General features: G+C 39.9%; 1 protein-coding gene across 3 annotated transcripts in view; it reads right to left on the bottom strand.

Annotated features, from left to right (window-relative positions):
* Window positions 1-762: 762 nt before the first annotated feature.
* The window catches only part of LOC147145385 (dehydrogenase/reductase SDR family member 13-like), a 54,321-nt gene continuing 42,710 nt past the window's right edge, over window positions 763-12,373 (bottom strand). The window contains exons 4-6 of one of the 3 annotated variants that reach the window (XM_086036578.1): window positions 11,608-11,934; window positions 5,610-5,839; window positions 763-1,312 (exon numbers count right to left, since the gene is read on the bottom strand). In XM_086036578.1, coding sequence (XP_085892704.1) covers window positions 1,241-1,312; window positions 5,610-5,839; window positions 11,608-11,934 — 629 coding nt within the window. In that variant the 3' untranslated portion in view covers window positions 763-1,240. Of the gene's footprint in view, window positions 1,313-5,467; window positions 5,840-7,991; window positions 9,154-11,607; window positions 11,935-12,373 lie in introns of those variants that run through there. The other 2 variants (XM_086036579.1, XM_086036580.1) reach the window with 2 other exon arrangements.

Raw genomic sequence — 12,373 nt, 5'->3', positions numbered from 1 at the left:
GTCGCGCCTCACCTTAGAGGAGGCTGACATGTTTCGTCGCCATCTTTCTGAAACAGATATTTGAACGAAACCAACATCATGACTGCAGCACATGTAACAAATGCAATGCATTTACTTCGTCACTTGAGGTAATACTAGGGGTCGTTTGCTGACACCTCTGTTGAAGAAATTGGTGGTCGGCTTGCTAAGTGTAGCCTCTCTGAGGCGTACAAGTGGCCTTCAAACTTAGGTCATTGGTTTCTATTAGTTAACCACTAAATGAAAATTAAGTGCATTTTATGCACTGTCCCCTTGTCATTTTGACAGTGGAAATAATGAAAAACATTCAGTGTCCAGTCATGGTGAAACCTGACACTGTTTTCAGAAGTGCGTCTCCATCAATCACAAAAATATTCCTTTGAAGATCTGTGATCAATGAAAATTATCTGAGCTTTATGGTGCTTCTTTTCTACTTCCTTGTGGTGTCTTGTGGTTGGCTCACAATGACAAGCTCCTCGGTGGCAAAGCCCCAGGGGTGGATGACATCCGCCCGGAGTTCCTAAAGGCTCTGGATGTTGTGGGGCTGTCATGGTTGACACGCCTCTACAACATCGCGTGGACATCAGGGACAGTGCCTCTGGATTGGCAGACCGGGGTGGTGGTCCCCGGAGGGTGTGTTCCAATTAGAGAGGAATCACACTCCTCAGCCTGCCAGGTAAGGTCTATTCAGGGGTGCTGGAGAGGAGAGTCCGTCGGGAGGTCTAATCGCTTTTCAAACTAATGAATGAATACAATGCTTTATTAAACGAAGGGAGCACGCAAACATGAGCAAGGAAGACTAAATTCAAACGCAGAACAACAGCATAAGGCTGACGCGAAAACACAAAAAACTAGTGGATGGCCGGAGCGCAGTGGAAACTAGACGCCGGAAGAACAGACAAAAACACTAAATGGAAATAAATGTAACGGAAGCGCAGTAAAAGATTAACAAAGGAACTCAAGCCCAATTGGGAGAAAGACAGATGGGCGAAATAAACGAAAATGAGTTCTGACTACAAAAGAAAGTAAAGATAGAATCTAAACCAGATTGGTTTAGAAGCACTAAAGAAACAAACCTAATCTAGAATTACAAAAAACAGAATTAGTTACGCGTGAAGAAGTTAAACGACATATGTGGCTATGGAAACAAGCACCCGATCGACTAGAGGAAACAGACCAACAGCAACAATATTCCGGTGACTAGCTTTCACTTCTCCAGCACCTATATACCCAGCTGATTGTAATGCCAAGCAGGGGTGCACTGGAGCCTCCGCCCATCGACCAGACTCCGGGACTGAAAAAAATAACAATCAGCCACAGAACATGACACACAAAGTCACAAGTTACATACGACATTTTATTACAGCACATGGTGAAGTAAAGTTCCATGACAGTATGCAAACAGGTGCAATTATGTGGATTACAGAAAAATTGCCCCCGAACCCAAAAAAGAAAATTGAAAAAAGTGTTTTTCCACATGACAGCGACGATATGCAGAGCTGAGCATTATGTGACGGACCGGTCAGTCTATCCGCCTATGTCGGACGCCCATTTTTTTGACGGTTGACGAATGATGAGTAAAATTTTAAAATAGACGGACTAAGCATAGTCGGCAGCCCATGTATGTAATCCGTTTTACGCCTGTAGTCCGTCCTTTGTCCATTTTCCACGGCGAGGAACAATAGTGAGTTGTTGTTGCTTGGGGCACAGATTTGAGTGAGGGACCAGGCTGTGAATATGCTTCCATGGCGCAGAGAGTCACTGTTAGCCACTCTTTCTGTTCAAATATCGGCCAGCGCGGGCGGGGGTGTGGGGGGGGTGGAAAGGCTGCTATAAAAGTTTGCCGTTGGAATCGCTGACGGAAGCCCGTTTAAAATCAGAGGCGGACCAGCCTACAGGCGGATACTATTTTTTACCCCCTAAACAAAAAAGGCGAATGACAGACAACGGAAGGGTACCCATGCTGCAGACGGATGACAAATAATGGACACTCAATTCTTAGTAAAATGCCCAGCTCTGTACAGTAATCCCTCATTTTTCGCAGTTAATGGGGACCAGAACCCCCCGCGATAGTTGAAGAACCAGGCAATAGAGGTTGACTTCTTATTATTTTAATTTTATATTACATTTATTTTAAAGTTTTATTTAGGGTTGTTACGCCGTTACAACACCCGCCGCAACCCCAGAGACATGGTTCCCACCCTTCTAAATACTTGGTATACAACAAATTTAACTTTAAAAGTGCAAAATGAAGAATAAATACAAAGCTGCAGGCTGTGAGAGGAACATGAGCTTCAACCGCGGGCAGCGGACAATTACGATGGAGTGTTCGCTGATAACTACGTTAAAGTTTACATTTCTATCCTAAAAATGACTTACCTTAACTAGAATGCCATGGTGCATTTTATCCAAAGGTACAATCCTGGTGCAATGCACTTTTAAACGTTTGTTGTTTGATTGTTGTGCAAAGCGAAAGTGTCACTGCTGCTGTTGCTGCCACTTCTTCTTCATTGCCTCCTCATTCTTCTTCTTCTTTTAATACAAAGAAGAAGCACGGTCACCGGAAGTAAGCATGGCTCAACCTTTTCTTTGCACAATAAGATCAACAAGGTCCTTTGGATAAAATGCAATGCAGGATTCTAGTTAAGGTAAGCTGTTTAACATTTTATTTGTCCATGTTTCGTCTCCTTGTCATGCTTGCGGGGTGGCTGAGCGCGCTCTGCACACCGCTTCTGAACACAGCTGTTTACTATCCGCTTATCCGGCTTGACTCTGACTAAATCAGTGTTTTTCAAACTCTGTGCCGCGGCACACCAGTGTGAGGGATATTGTCAGGTGTGCCTTGTGAAATTATCTAATTTGTTCTAGCGCCTGGCAGCGTAATCATGTCTTTACTACATTGTAGTACTCTTCCATACCAGCAGGTAGCAGCAGCAGCAGGTAGCTAATTGTCTTTGTTTAGAGACAAGCGAATTAGTGACGCATGTTTATCCAAACAGGCCCATGTTTCACACTAAGTATCAATATGAAATATTATAAAATACTTATTTCTTTGTTCTTTTCTTTTTACTTTTCTTTGTGTTTAATTCCTATTCAAGACGTTATAATATAACGTCATTCTTCAATGTTTAAAAATGCTTATTTAAACAATATAACACTTATATTGTTAAAATAAGCTTTTTCGTTTTCATAATTTCAGCTAGTGGTGTGCCGCGGGATTTCTTCAATGTACATATATACATTGAAGAAATCCATACATATATATACATATATATACATATATATACATATACATATATATACATATACATATATATTAAGGGTTCAACGGTACACGTGGGTGTATTAATACATTAAGGTATGGCATGTTCGGTTCGGTCCACTTGCGTTCGGTTTGGAGTGTGTCTGCGTGTCTGTGTATGTGACAAAACATGCAAAAACAAACAGTCGGCATTGCTGTGTGACATTTTCCATCCGTTTCATCCGAAAACAACTCTTTCCCGCAGCTGAAGTTTGAATATGATCACGTGATGAGACTGTACGGCTATACGGCCATATGGCCATGCTTGATTGGTGAAACACAGTCACATGGTAGATTGTGACAAAATAAATGCGCCTTTCTCAGAGAGAGAGAGAGAGAGAGAGAGAAAGAGAGAGAGAGAGAGAGAGAAAGAGAGAAAGAGAGAGAGAGAGAGAGAGAGAGAGAGAGAGAGAACGTACGCACGCGGAGGGGATAACGGGTTCAATGTAGCCTAATGTAGCGGAGTAAGAGTACAGTTTCTTCTTCACAAATCTACTGAAGTAAAAGTAAAAGGTATAGTGATTTAAAACTACTCGTAGAATTACAAAATTTCCCCAAATTTTACTCAAGTAAATGTAACGGAGTAAATGTAACTCGTTACTACCCACCTCTGGTGGTACCCAGACCGTTACCGGGCTACAGCAAATTTATATTTATATATTAGGGGTGTAACGGTACACGCGGGTGTATTAATACGTTTCGGTATGGCATGTTCGGTTCAGTCCACTTGCGTTCGGTTCGGTCCACTTATTAGCGCGAGGTTACGCACGGGCGCTATTGATTGTTGCACGCGGGAGAGGAGGGCGGCCGCACTAAAGAGGAGCCAGGATGTCAGAAGCCGTGATAAATCATAAATGCATGGATAAATGGCATTATTATTTCATACGCAAACAAGCCTGAGCTCGAAGGTCCCCACGTACACTGCGGTCTCCTCTTTGGGAACATTCTGGCTTTCCTGTTAAAATCGCCGATGGGGAACATCGCTACATGAGATCGGCGGCTATGCTGCAGGTAGCACGTCTAACATAACACTTAAAATGACTTTGAATGTTTCTTAGACGAGGAAGCAAGCAGTCTTTTTTAGCCAAAAACAAAGTACAACAGCTCTCTCCTTCGTTCTCCGCTGCTCCTCTCACTAGCCGTACGATGCATTCATGAACCTCGGAAACATTACAACTCAGCAAAACACAAATCCGACCACAACACAGATAACCCAATTCATTACAATATGCTGTTGTATTTCATTGTAAAAAGAATTTTAATATAGTTAGCAATAATTGTAACTGTTATTGTATGTATTTCTTTTCATGACAAAAAGTGTATACATGTACTGTAATGACAACTTGTCTTTAACTTGAATACTTAGATGTGTCATAGTCAGAGGCTGTTGCTGCTGAGTGTTTAAAGATTTCAGTATCTTAATAATTTACAAAATTAAGAGAAATTTTATTCTGATGTAATTTCTTAGAATATCACCCGAATGGTTCGCTTTTATTTATTTTTTCTAAAAAAAAAAAAAAGTACTATTTCCTTGTCATCTTTTCAAAATAAACATATTCAAAAAAAATAAATCTGTTTTGTTGTACCAAAAATATACCGAACCGAAGTTTCCAAAAAACCGAACCGAACCGAAATGTGATTTAACGTACCGTTACACCCCTATATAAAAATAAAACTTTAACGTTGTTGTTAGCTAACGTTCTGTCATAATCGTCCACTACCGGGGTGTTAGCTCACGTTCTTCTCACAGCCTGCAGCTTTGTTTTTATTCTTCGTTTTGCATTTCTAAAGTTAAATTTGTTGTGTAAGAAGTATTTAGAAGGGTGGGAACCATGTCGGGGGGTTCGCAAAGGCATAATAGAGGCATAAATACCCCCAAAATAAATAGAAATATTAAAATAATATTAGTAAGTCAACTTCTACTTCGCAGTTTTTCACCATTCGCGGGGGGGTTCTGGTACTCATTAACCTCGATAAACGAGGTATCGAACGAGGTACCGTGTGTGTGTGTGTGTGTAAAACTGTGTATGTATAAATAAATCAAGTCCCATTAGCATATACAGTATGTCATACTAGTGTTTAAATTGCAGGCACATAACATCAATATCATTAGATTTAGAAAAATAACAGGCACGAGCTGCACACACAAACATCTACACTGTTTATTCCAAATTCATTTTCTGAAGCACAGAGTTAGGAAGTAGATGATGAGGCATAGAGCTGTTCTAAGAGTCCTTGGAGCGTCACAATTCAAACTTTATCATGATAAACCTGTCAATCTCTCACTCACCTCCCACAGCTTCTTTGCCAGGGCATCATCTCGCCCTTTGTGTCCCACCTGTTGCAGGGCACAATTGGAAAAATAGCGCCCGCTGAGAGTCTCGATGCCCTCTTTGAGGGCACAGTACAGGGTAGTCTGGGAGCCACAGTCAGGGTCGAGAAAGAAAAGCTTGGCAAATGGCATGATCAGAAACTGCTGCCACAGGCTCATATTGCGGCATAATTCAGTGTAGATAATCCCTGTGAAGAACAGAAATTTTCAAACAAATTCCCCCCAATTTCCATAGCCACGCCACGACAACAACAACACTGATATCGTGTATAGTCGCTAGCTGAACAGTCGACTTTCTCCCCTCCCTTTCTCTCCTGCCCTCTCAAGTCCAACCTCCTGTTGCCTTCACGGTCCGTCCAGACAACAGGAAACTACAGATTTCATTAACAATATACAAGGTCGCTACACCAATATGGAACGGTCATTCGTGGGAAGAATGTGATGAATTTGAACTGAGGCAACATGAACAGAATGTACACCTTGAGATGTTTTTTAAGGTACATTTGCTGCAGTTGCTGACGTTGTTGAAGCATTAAACTGTGGAGAACTGAAAAATATTGCGTGCATATTACGTTGTGGTAAATTACAGCAGTTTGACACCATTACCATTGGATCTGTTGACAATGCTAGAGCTTCCCAAGCTTTTTTTTACATTTAGTCGAAAACTAATTTTTAAGTTTTAAGATAGCATAATATTGTCATTTCAACATTTTCCATTGAAACGGTTTAATAATGACACAGTTTTGTTGAATGTGTTAAACTACAGTTACAAATACGTGTGTTATACTTTTTGTATAAAAGTTGAAAAGTTGAACTAATATTGCTCATTTTCGACCAAAATTGGACTAAAACTAAAATACAATCAGATGACTAATTTATGACTAAAACTTTAATTAATTTTAGCCAAATGACTATAACTAAACAAAATATCTTGTCAAATTAACACTGGTTTTCATAATTATATGACCTATGATTGTTGGAAATATCCGTAACAATCAGTATTACGGGCATAACAAATTAGCGTTCAGTGATTTCCCGAACAAAATACGGACAATTCCTAACAGTTGGCAGCTCTGCTGTCCCGTCCCACCTGCCATAATGTGCATTGTGATTGAAGACACGTCATGAAGATTACCTTACTAACAAGATAAGTCAGCATCCAGTGTCAGGACAGTTTTATTGTGACGAGGTGCGACAACAACAGTGCATGTAACTGTGAGCATTTGATATCTTCGTCTGTCAAAGCACACACTCATGATACCAAAATTGTGACTTCGATACTATACCTGCACAAGGTACCTCGATACTGGTACCGAAACAGTAAATCGACAAAAATCTAAACTCAGCAAAAAGCAGCAAAATTAAAACTGACGAAACAACTTCAAATTATTTTTTCATTAATTCAAAATATTAGAATATGCATCATCATTTGCATGCCTGTGGGGGAGTGAGATAAATATATTATGCTGTTTCTTTCTATAACTATTTATATTTTATAGATTACATGTAAATTAAACTTTTAGAAAGCTAGACCACATTTATTTATTCATTAAACCCTGAGGTTTATTGAGCCATTAGTGTGACATCTACTGTAATGCAATCATTTTCATGGCCAGATATGCAGCTGTATAGCCTCTATGCGTTTTGGACACAGAATTAGCCAATTTTGATTTTAAAAATAAATTTAAAAAAAAATGAGATCAAGGCCTGATTCATGTTTACTGTATATAATAATAATGTAAACATGGCAATGTACAGTATGTACGTATATATATTTATTCACTATCCGCTTTTATATTACGTGCCATATTATTGACCTATTTGACAACATTTCATGTCATCCATTGTTGATATTGACAATACATTGCACCCTTGCTGTCAAGCAAATATGTTCATTTAATTGATAATGACTCAACGTAGTGTTGCTTTGTGCATGTGTGTGTGTGTGGGTGTGTGTGTGTGTGTGTGTGAGTGCATGCATGTGTCTACTCTTCTCTAGTCCGCTCCCAGCTAGTTGAATACCTCGTCAAATTATACAAATTGTAAATAAAATAATTCACACACTACCATATTTTCCGGACTATAAGTCGCTCCGGAGTACAAGCCGCACCGGCCATAAAATGCATAATAAAGTAGAAAAACCATGAATAAGTCGCACTGGAGTATAAGTCGCATTTTGGGAGGAAATTTATTTGATAAAATCCAACACCAAGAACAGACATGTCATTTTAAATTTAAATGACGAACAATTTAAAATAAAAATACAATAGATACAACAGGCTGAACGATATGCTTGCGTTACATTACACAACGCCCCCCCCCCCCCCCCACTCCACGGAAGCCAAGTTGTCTCTGTCGCGTAATGCTAATAAATGTGTCCATATAATTCAAAATAATAACATTGAGAAAGAAAGTTACGGTAATGCTGCGGAGTTAGGACTATATGTGAATTTGGGGGGATTCACCGGAGCGCCTCATCCACACAGTCACTCGAATCAAAGAGCATGACCAGACATAGTGATAGGGAACAACGTGGCTTTAATAGCACTCCAATCCATTCGCCAGAGCTCAACAACTAGCTCAATCCCGGTGCATACACGACGACGAAGAGGCGCGCATCTGCTGCTAACGGCTAACAGTCTCGAAACGTCTCTCGTTAGGACCCCTTTTAGCTGTCTAACAATATGCCCAACATAAATCAACGTAAAGAAAGGTTCCATTAGCTTCCCAAAAACATGCCTGGTGTAAAACACACAAATTAAACAGTAAACCAACGCCTGTATAAACGAAGCACTAATGAGGAATTTACAACAGGTAAGATACCTTTAAAAACTCACCAAAACGGTTGTAGATCGATTCGATCGCTTTGAAAGTGTGTGTTACGCAAGTTACGCACGAGTTTCCATGTTTTTTTTTTTAAGAATTTCATTGCCCGTTGAATGCGTCAATCACCAGCTTAGCAAGTTTGGTTGTGACTGCAAACACAATTGATAAATCGTCCAAATGCAGGAGTTGTACTATTTACGCATTTAATTTGTTCATTGGCTGTTGTTGAACTCCTGACACGGGAAACATTTGTTTATTGGATCAAGTAAGCAATCAATCAAACATAAGGTCCAGCCTATGTTTTGAAATCTCGTGTTTAAAGCCATCGAAGGATATGCATCTCTGGCTTGTTGTGGACTAACTATATTACTGGAATACTTTTACTGGACCCTTGACAACGTAATATGATCATTGATGATGGATTATGAAATTGTGTCGGAGATTTATGAGGCTGAAATGGTGAGTTCCTTATTTTTTGTGTGTTAGCGATTGTTTGACTTAAATGCTCGCCGAGCCTGCCAATATGATTGTATATTATAATGTGTGATATCATTAGAATCTGCGGAAACTCAGTTTTCTAACCATATATAACATGCCCAGGAATGCTTTGAAGTTGTTCTGTATATAGCGAATTTCCCGCGGGCACGACCTGAAAACCACCCATGGGCCGATGGACCTGCAATAACATGTGAAATGATATACAGGTAAATAATGTGTTAATAATTTCACACATGTCGCTCCAGAGTATCGCACCCCCAGCCAAACTATGGGGAAAAAAAAAAAAAAGCGATTTATAGTCCGGAAAATACGGTTATTTTTGAGGGAAGTGTTAGAAATGCATCACAACCTGTAGCTCTTTAAACTGGTGGTATAACTCTGGATGCAGGTCAGCGAGGTGCTTGGTCAGATTGGAAGTGTTCCCACCTTGAGCCACGGTAGTTTCAAAACAAGACTTACAGACGGGCTTTGTCATGTTGGTCGGTTTGCCGTAACTGTCGGCCATGTAAGCAAAAAAGTTCCATATGACACTTAGCGCGTCATGCTTTTCAACAAGCAGTGGGTACAGAAAGTATTCAGACACCTTAAAATGTTTCATTTTCTGTGTAATTGCAGCCATTTGCCAAAATCAAAATAGTTCTCATAAATGTACACTCATCACCCCATCTTGACAAAACTGAAATGTATAATTTTTTGCAGATTTATGAAAAAAGAAAAACTGAAACATCATATGGTCATAAGTAGTGCTGTCAAGTGATTACAATTTTTAAACTAATTAATCAAAAATTTTCCATAATTGATTGCGATTAATCCCATTTTTCAACTACAATTTTTTACTAAGCTTGGAACCGATATTTACTTGAGTAAAATCTTGGAGTTAATGTGGAAAAAAAATAAAAGTATATTTCGATTCAAAGACTGTTCTAATAGCTTCCTTTGATCCTTGAATATGATTCTTTTCCTGTGAAATACAACAGTTGAACGATACACCAAAGACGTACAACTAATATGGTATTTGAAATTTGGCTGTGCAAAGTGTGCAAATTATTTCGGATTTCTCCTCTGAGCCATCAATAAACTTTTTAAAGTAGAACTACGTAAAAGTTCGTCTTTGCAACAGTGACTCTCCTCTAGGTTTGGCTGCACAGTGATCAGAGGTCAGCTGCTACAGGAAGTAAATAAAACTGAGTTAACTGAGTTTTTTTTTTGTGTGTGTTATGAAATTTAAATTAATCTCCATAGTTAATGCTTTAATTTCGACAGCCCTAGTCATAAGTATGTAGACCCTTTGCAGCGACCTTCATATTTAACTCACACTGCTCCTCCTTGAGATGGTTTTGCTCCTTTATTGGAGTTCAGCTGTGTTTAATTAAACTAAATGTTTAGGAAAGATGAATGCGGCCAAGTCCCGAGATATCGTGGAGGAAAACCTCTTCTAGAGTGCTCAGGACCTCAGACTGGGCCAAAGGTTCACATTTCAACAGGACAATGACCCGAAACACACAGCTAAAATAACAAAGGAGTGTCTTCAGAACAACTCTGTGACCATTCTTGACTGGCCCAGCCAGAGCCCTGACCTAAACCAGATTGAACATCTCTGGAGAAACCTGAAAATGGCTGTCCACCACTGTTCACCATCCAACCTGACAGAACTGGATAGGATCTGCAAGGAAGAATGGCAGAGGATCCCCAAATCCAGGTGCGAAAAACTTACATCATTCCCAAGACGACTCATGGGTGTACTAGCTCAAAAGGGTGCTTCTACTCAATAAAATGTGTCAGGGTCTGAATACTTATGACCATATATTTCAGTTTTACTTTTTTAATAAATATGCAAAAATATCTACATTCCTGCTTTTTTCTGTCAAGGTGGGGTGCTGAGTGTCCATTAATGAGAAAAAAAGTAACTTTTTTGATTTTGGCAAATGGCTGCAATGACACAAAGAGAAAATTTCAAGGGGTCTGAATACTTACCGTACCCACTGTATGTATATTTGCCTCTAAGACAGAGTTGGTGAGCTGCTTGTGTGCTTTTTTTTTAATACCGGGGTTAGAACAAAATGGTATTGAGATGTTTTTGGGGGCAAAAAATCACGGTACGGTAGTGGTACCGGTATCCCATGCAACACTCGACGGAAATCCATTGGGGCGACAGATATCTTCAATCCCAGTGTTTTAAAAACGAAGCATGTTTTGTATTTAGATATACAATGTGTATAATTATTCTTGTTGTGTTTTTAGCTTTACAGTAAACTCCAACTAGGGCACAGGTGTCAAACTCAAGGCCCACGATGCGAACAACCAATCACGGTTCACCTATTTCCTGAAGCTGAGCCATGATTGGTCGTTAGCAGACCCCTGTGCAACCTTGATGTCAATTTCAGCTGACAGCAAGTGGTAAAATGGCCGCCCCTTGAGATGTACGAAAATAGGTGGATTTTGCTGCTCAACTCTGAGACAGCACAGGTGAAACCTACCAAAGACCTGCTTGTCACATCAGGAATATCAGACTGAATTATGGGGCCTGACTCATTAGTAACTGGATCAGAGATGGGATACCATGATTTTGTTCAAATGGAATTAAAAAAAAAAAAAAAGATAACATGAGTGCACAAGTGCAAGGTTCACTAACCTGGGTGGAGGCTGTAGCAAGTCACTCTTGAGCCCTCCAGTATGTTAGCAAGTTCTCTGGTGAAGAGCACATTACACAGCTTGCTGTTGCAGTAGGCCTGAAAGTTGTGCCAGAGCGACTGGCCTGTCTCCAAATCTTGTTTGGAAGCTAGAAAGGCAAAATCAATGTTGCCAAGGCGGTGGAGAAGGGCGGACACATTAACGATGCGACTGGGCTCGCACTGCTGGATACGCTTTAGGAGAAGGTTGGTGAGCAGAAAGTGACCGAGGTGGTTGACCCCAAACGCCATGCTAAAACCATCCGCTGTGCATCCAGGGCCCATCAGACCTGAAACATACACAATGCCGTGAAGAAGTATTTGCCCCCTTTCTGCATGTGAACCTAGGGAAAAATATTATCATTATCCATCCATTAACCAATCCGCTTATTATTATTATTATTATTATTATTTTAATTATTATTATCATTATCTTGCCGTACGAGAATAAAGTGTAATTGTACATCCACTTAAGTAGGTGGCAGTGGCATTCTTATTGTCCGATTGTGCACAGAGAGTATTAGTTCTAAGACACAGGTGTCAAACTTTGGTCTTTGAGGGCCCCTCTATCCTGCAATGGTTTAGATGTTTCCGTTCTCCAACACACATCGATTCAAATGATCAGCACATCAGCAAGTAAGGCTGCTTGATTATGAAAACAATATCACGATTATTTTGGTAATAATTGAAATCAGAATTATTCAAACGATTACTTATTTTTGCTACAAA

Source organism: Filicampus tigris, chromosome 7 (assembly GCF_054856515.1).
Source record: "Filicampus tigris isolate MCC_2025a chromosome 7, RoL_Ftig_1.0, whole genome shotgun sequence".
Taxonomy (NCBI): Eukaryota; Metazoa; Chordata; class Actinopteri; order Syngnathiformes; family Syngnathidae; genus Filicampus; species Filicampus tigris.
This window is presented reverse-complemented; position numbering and strand designations above follow the sequence as displayed.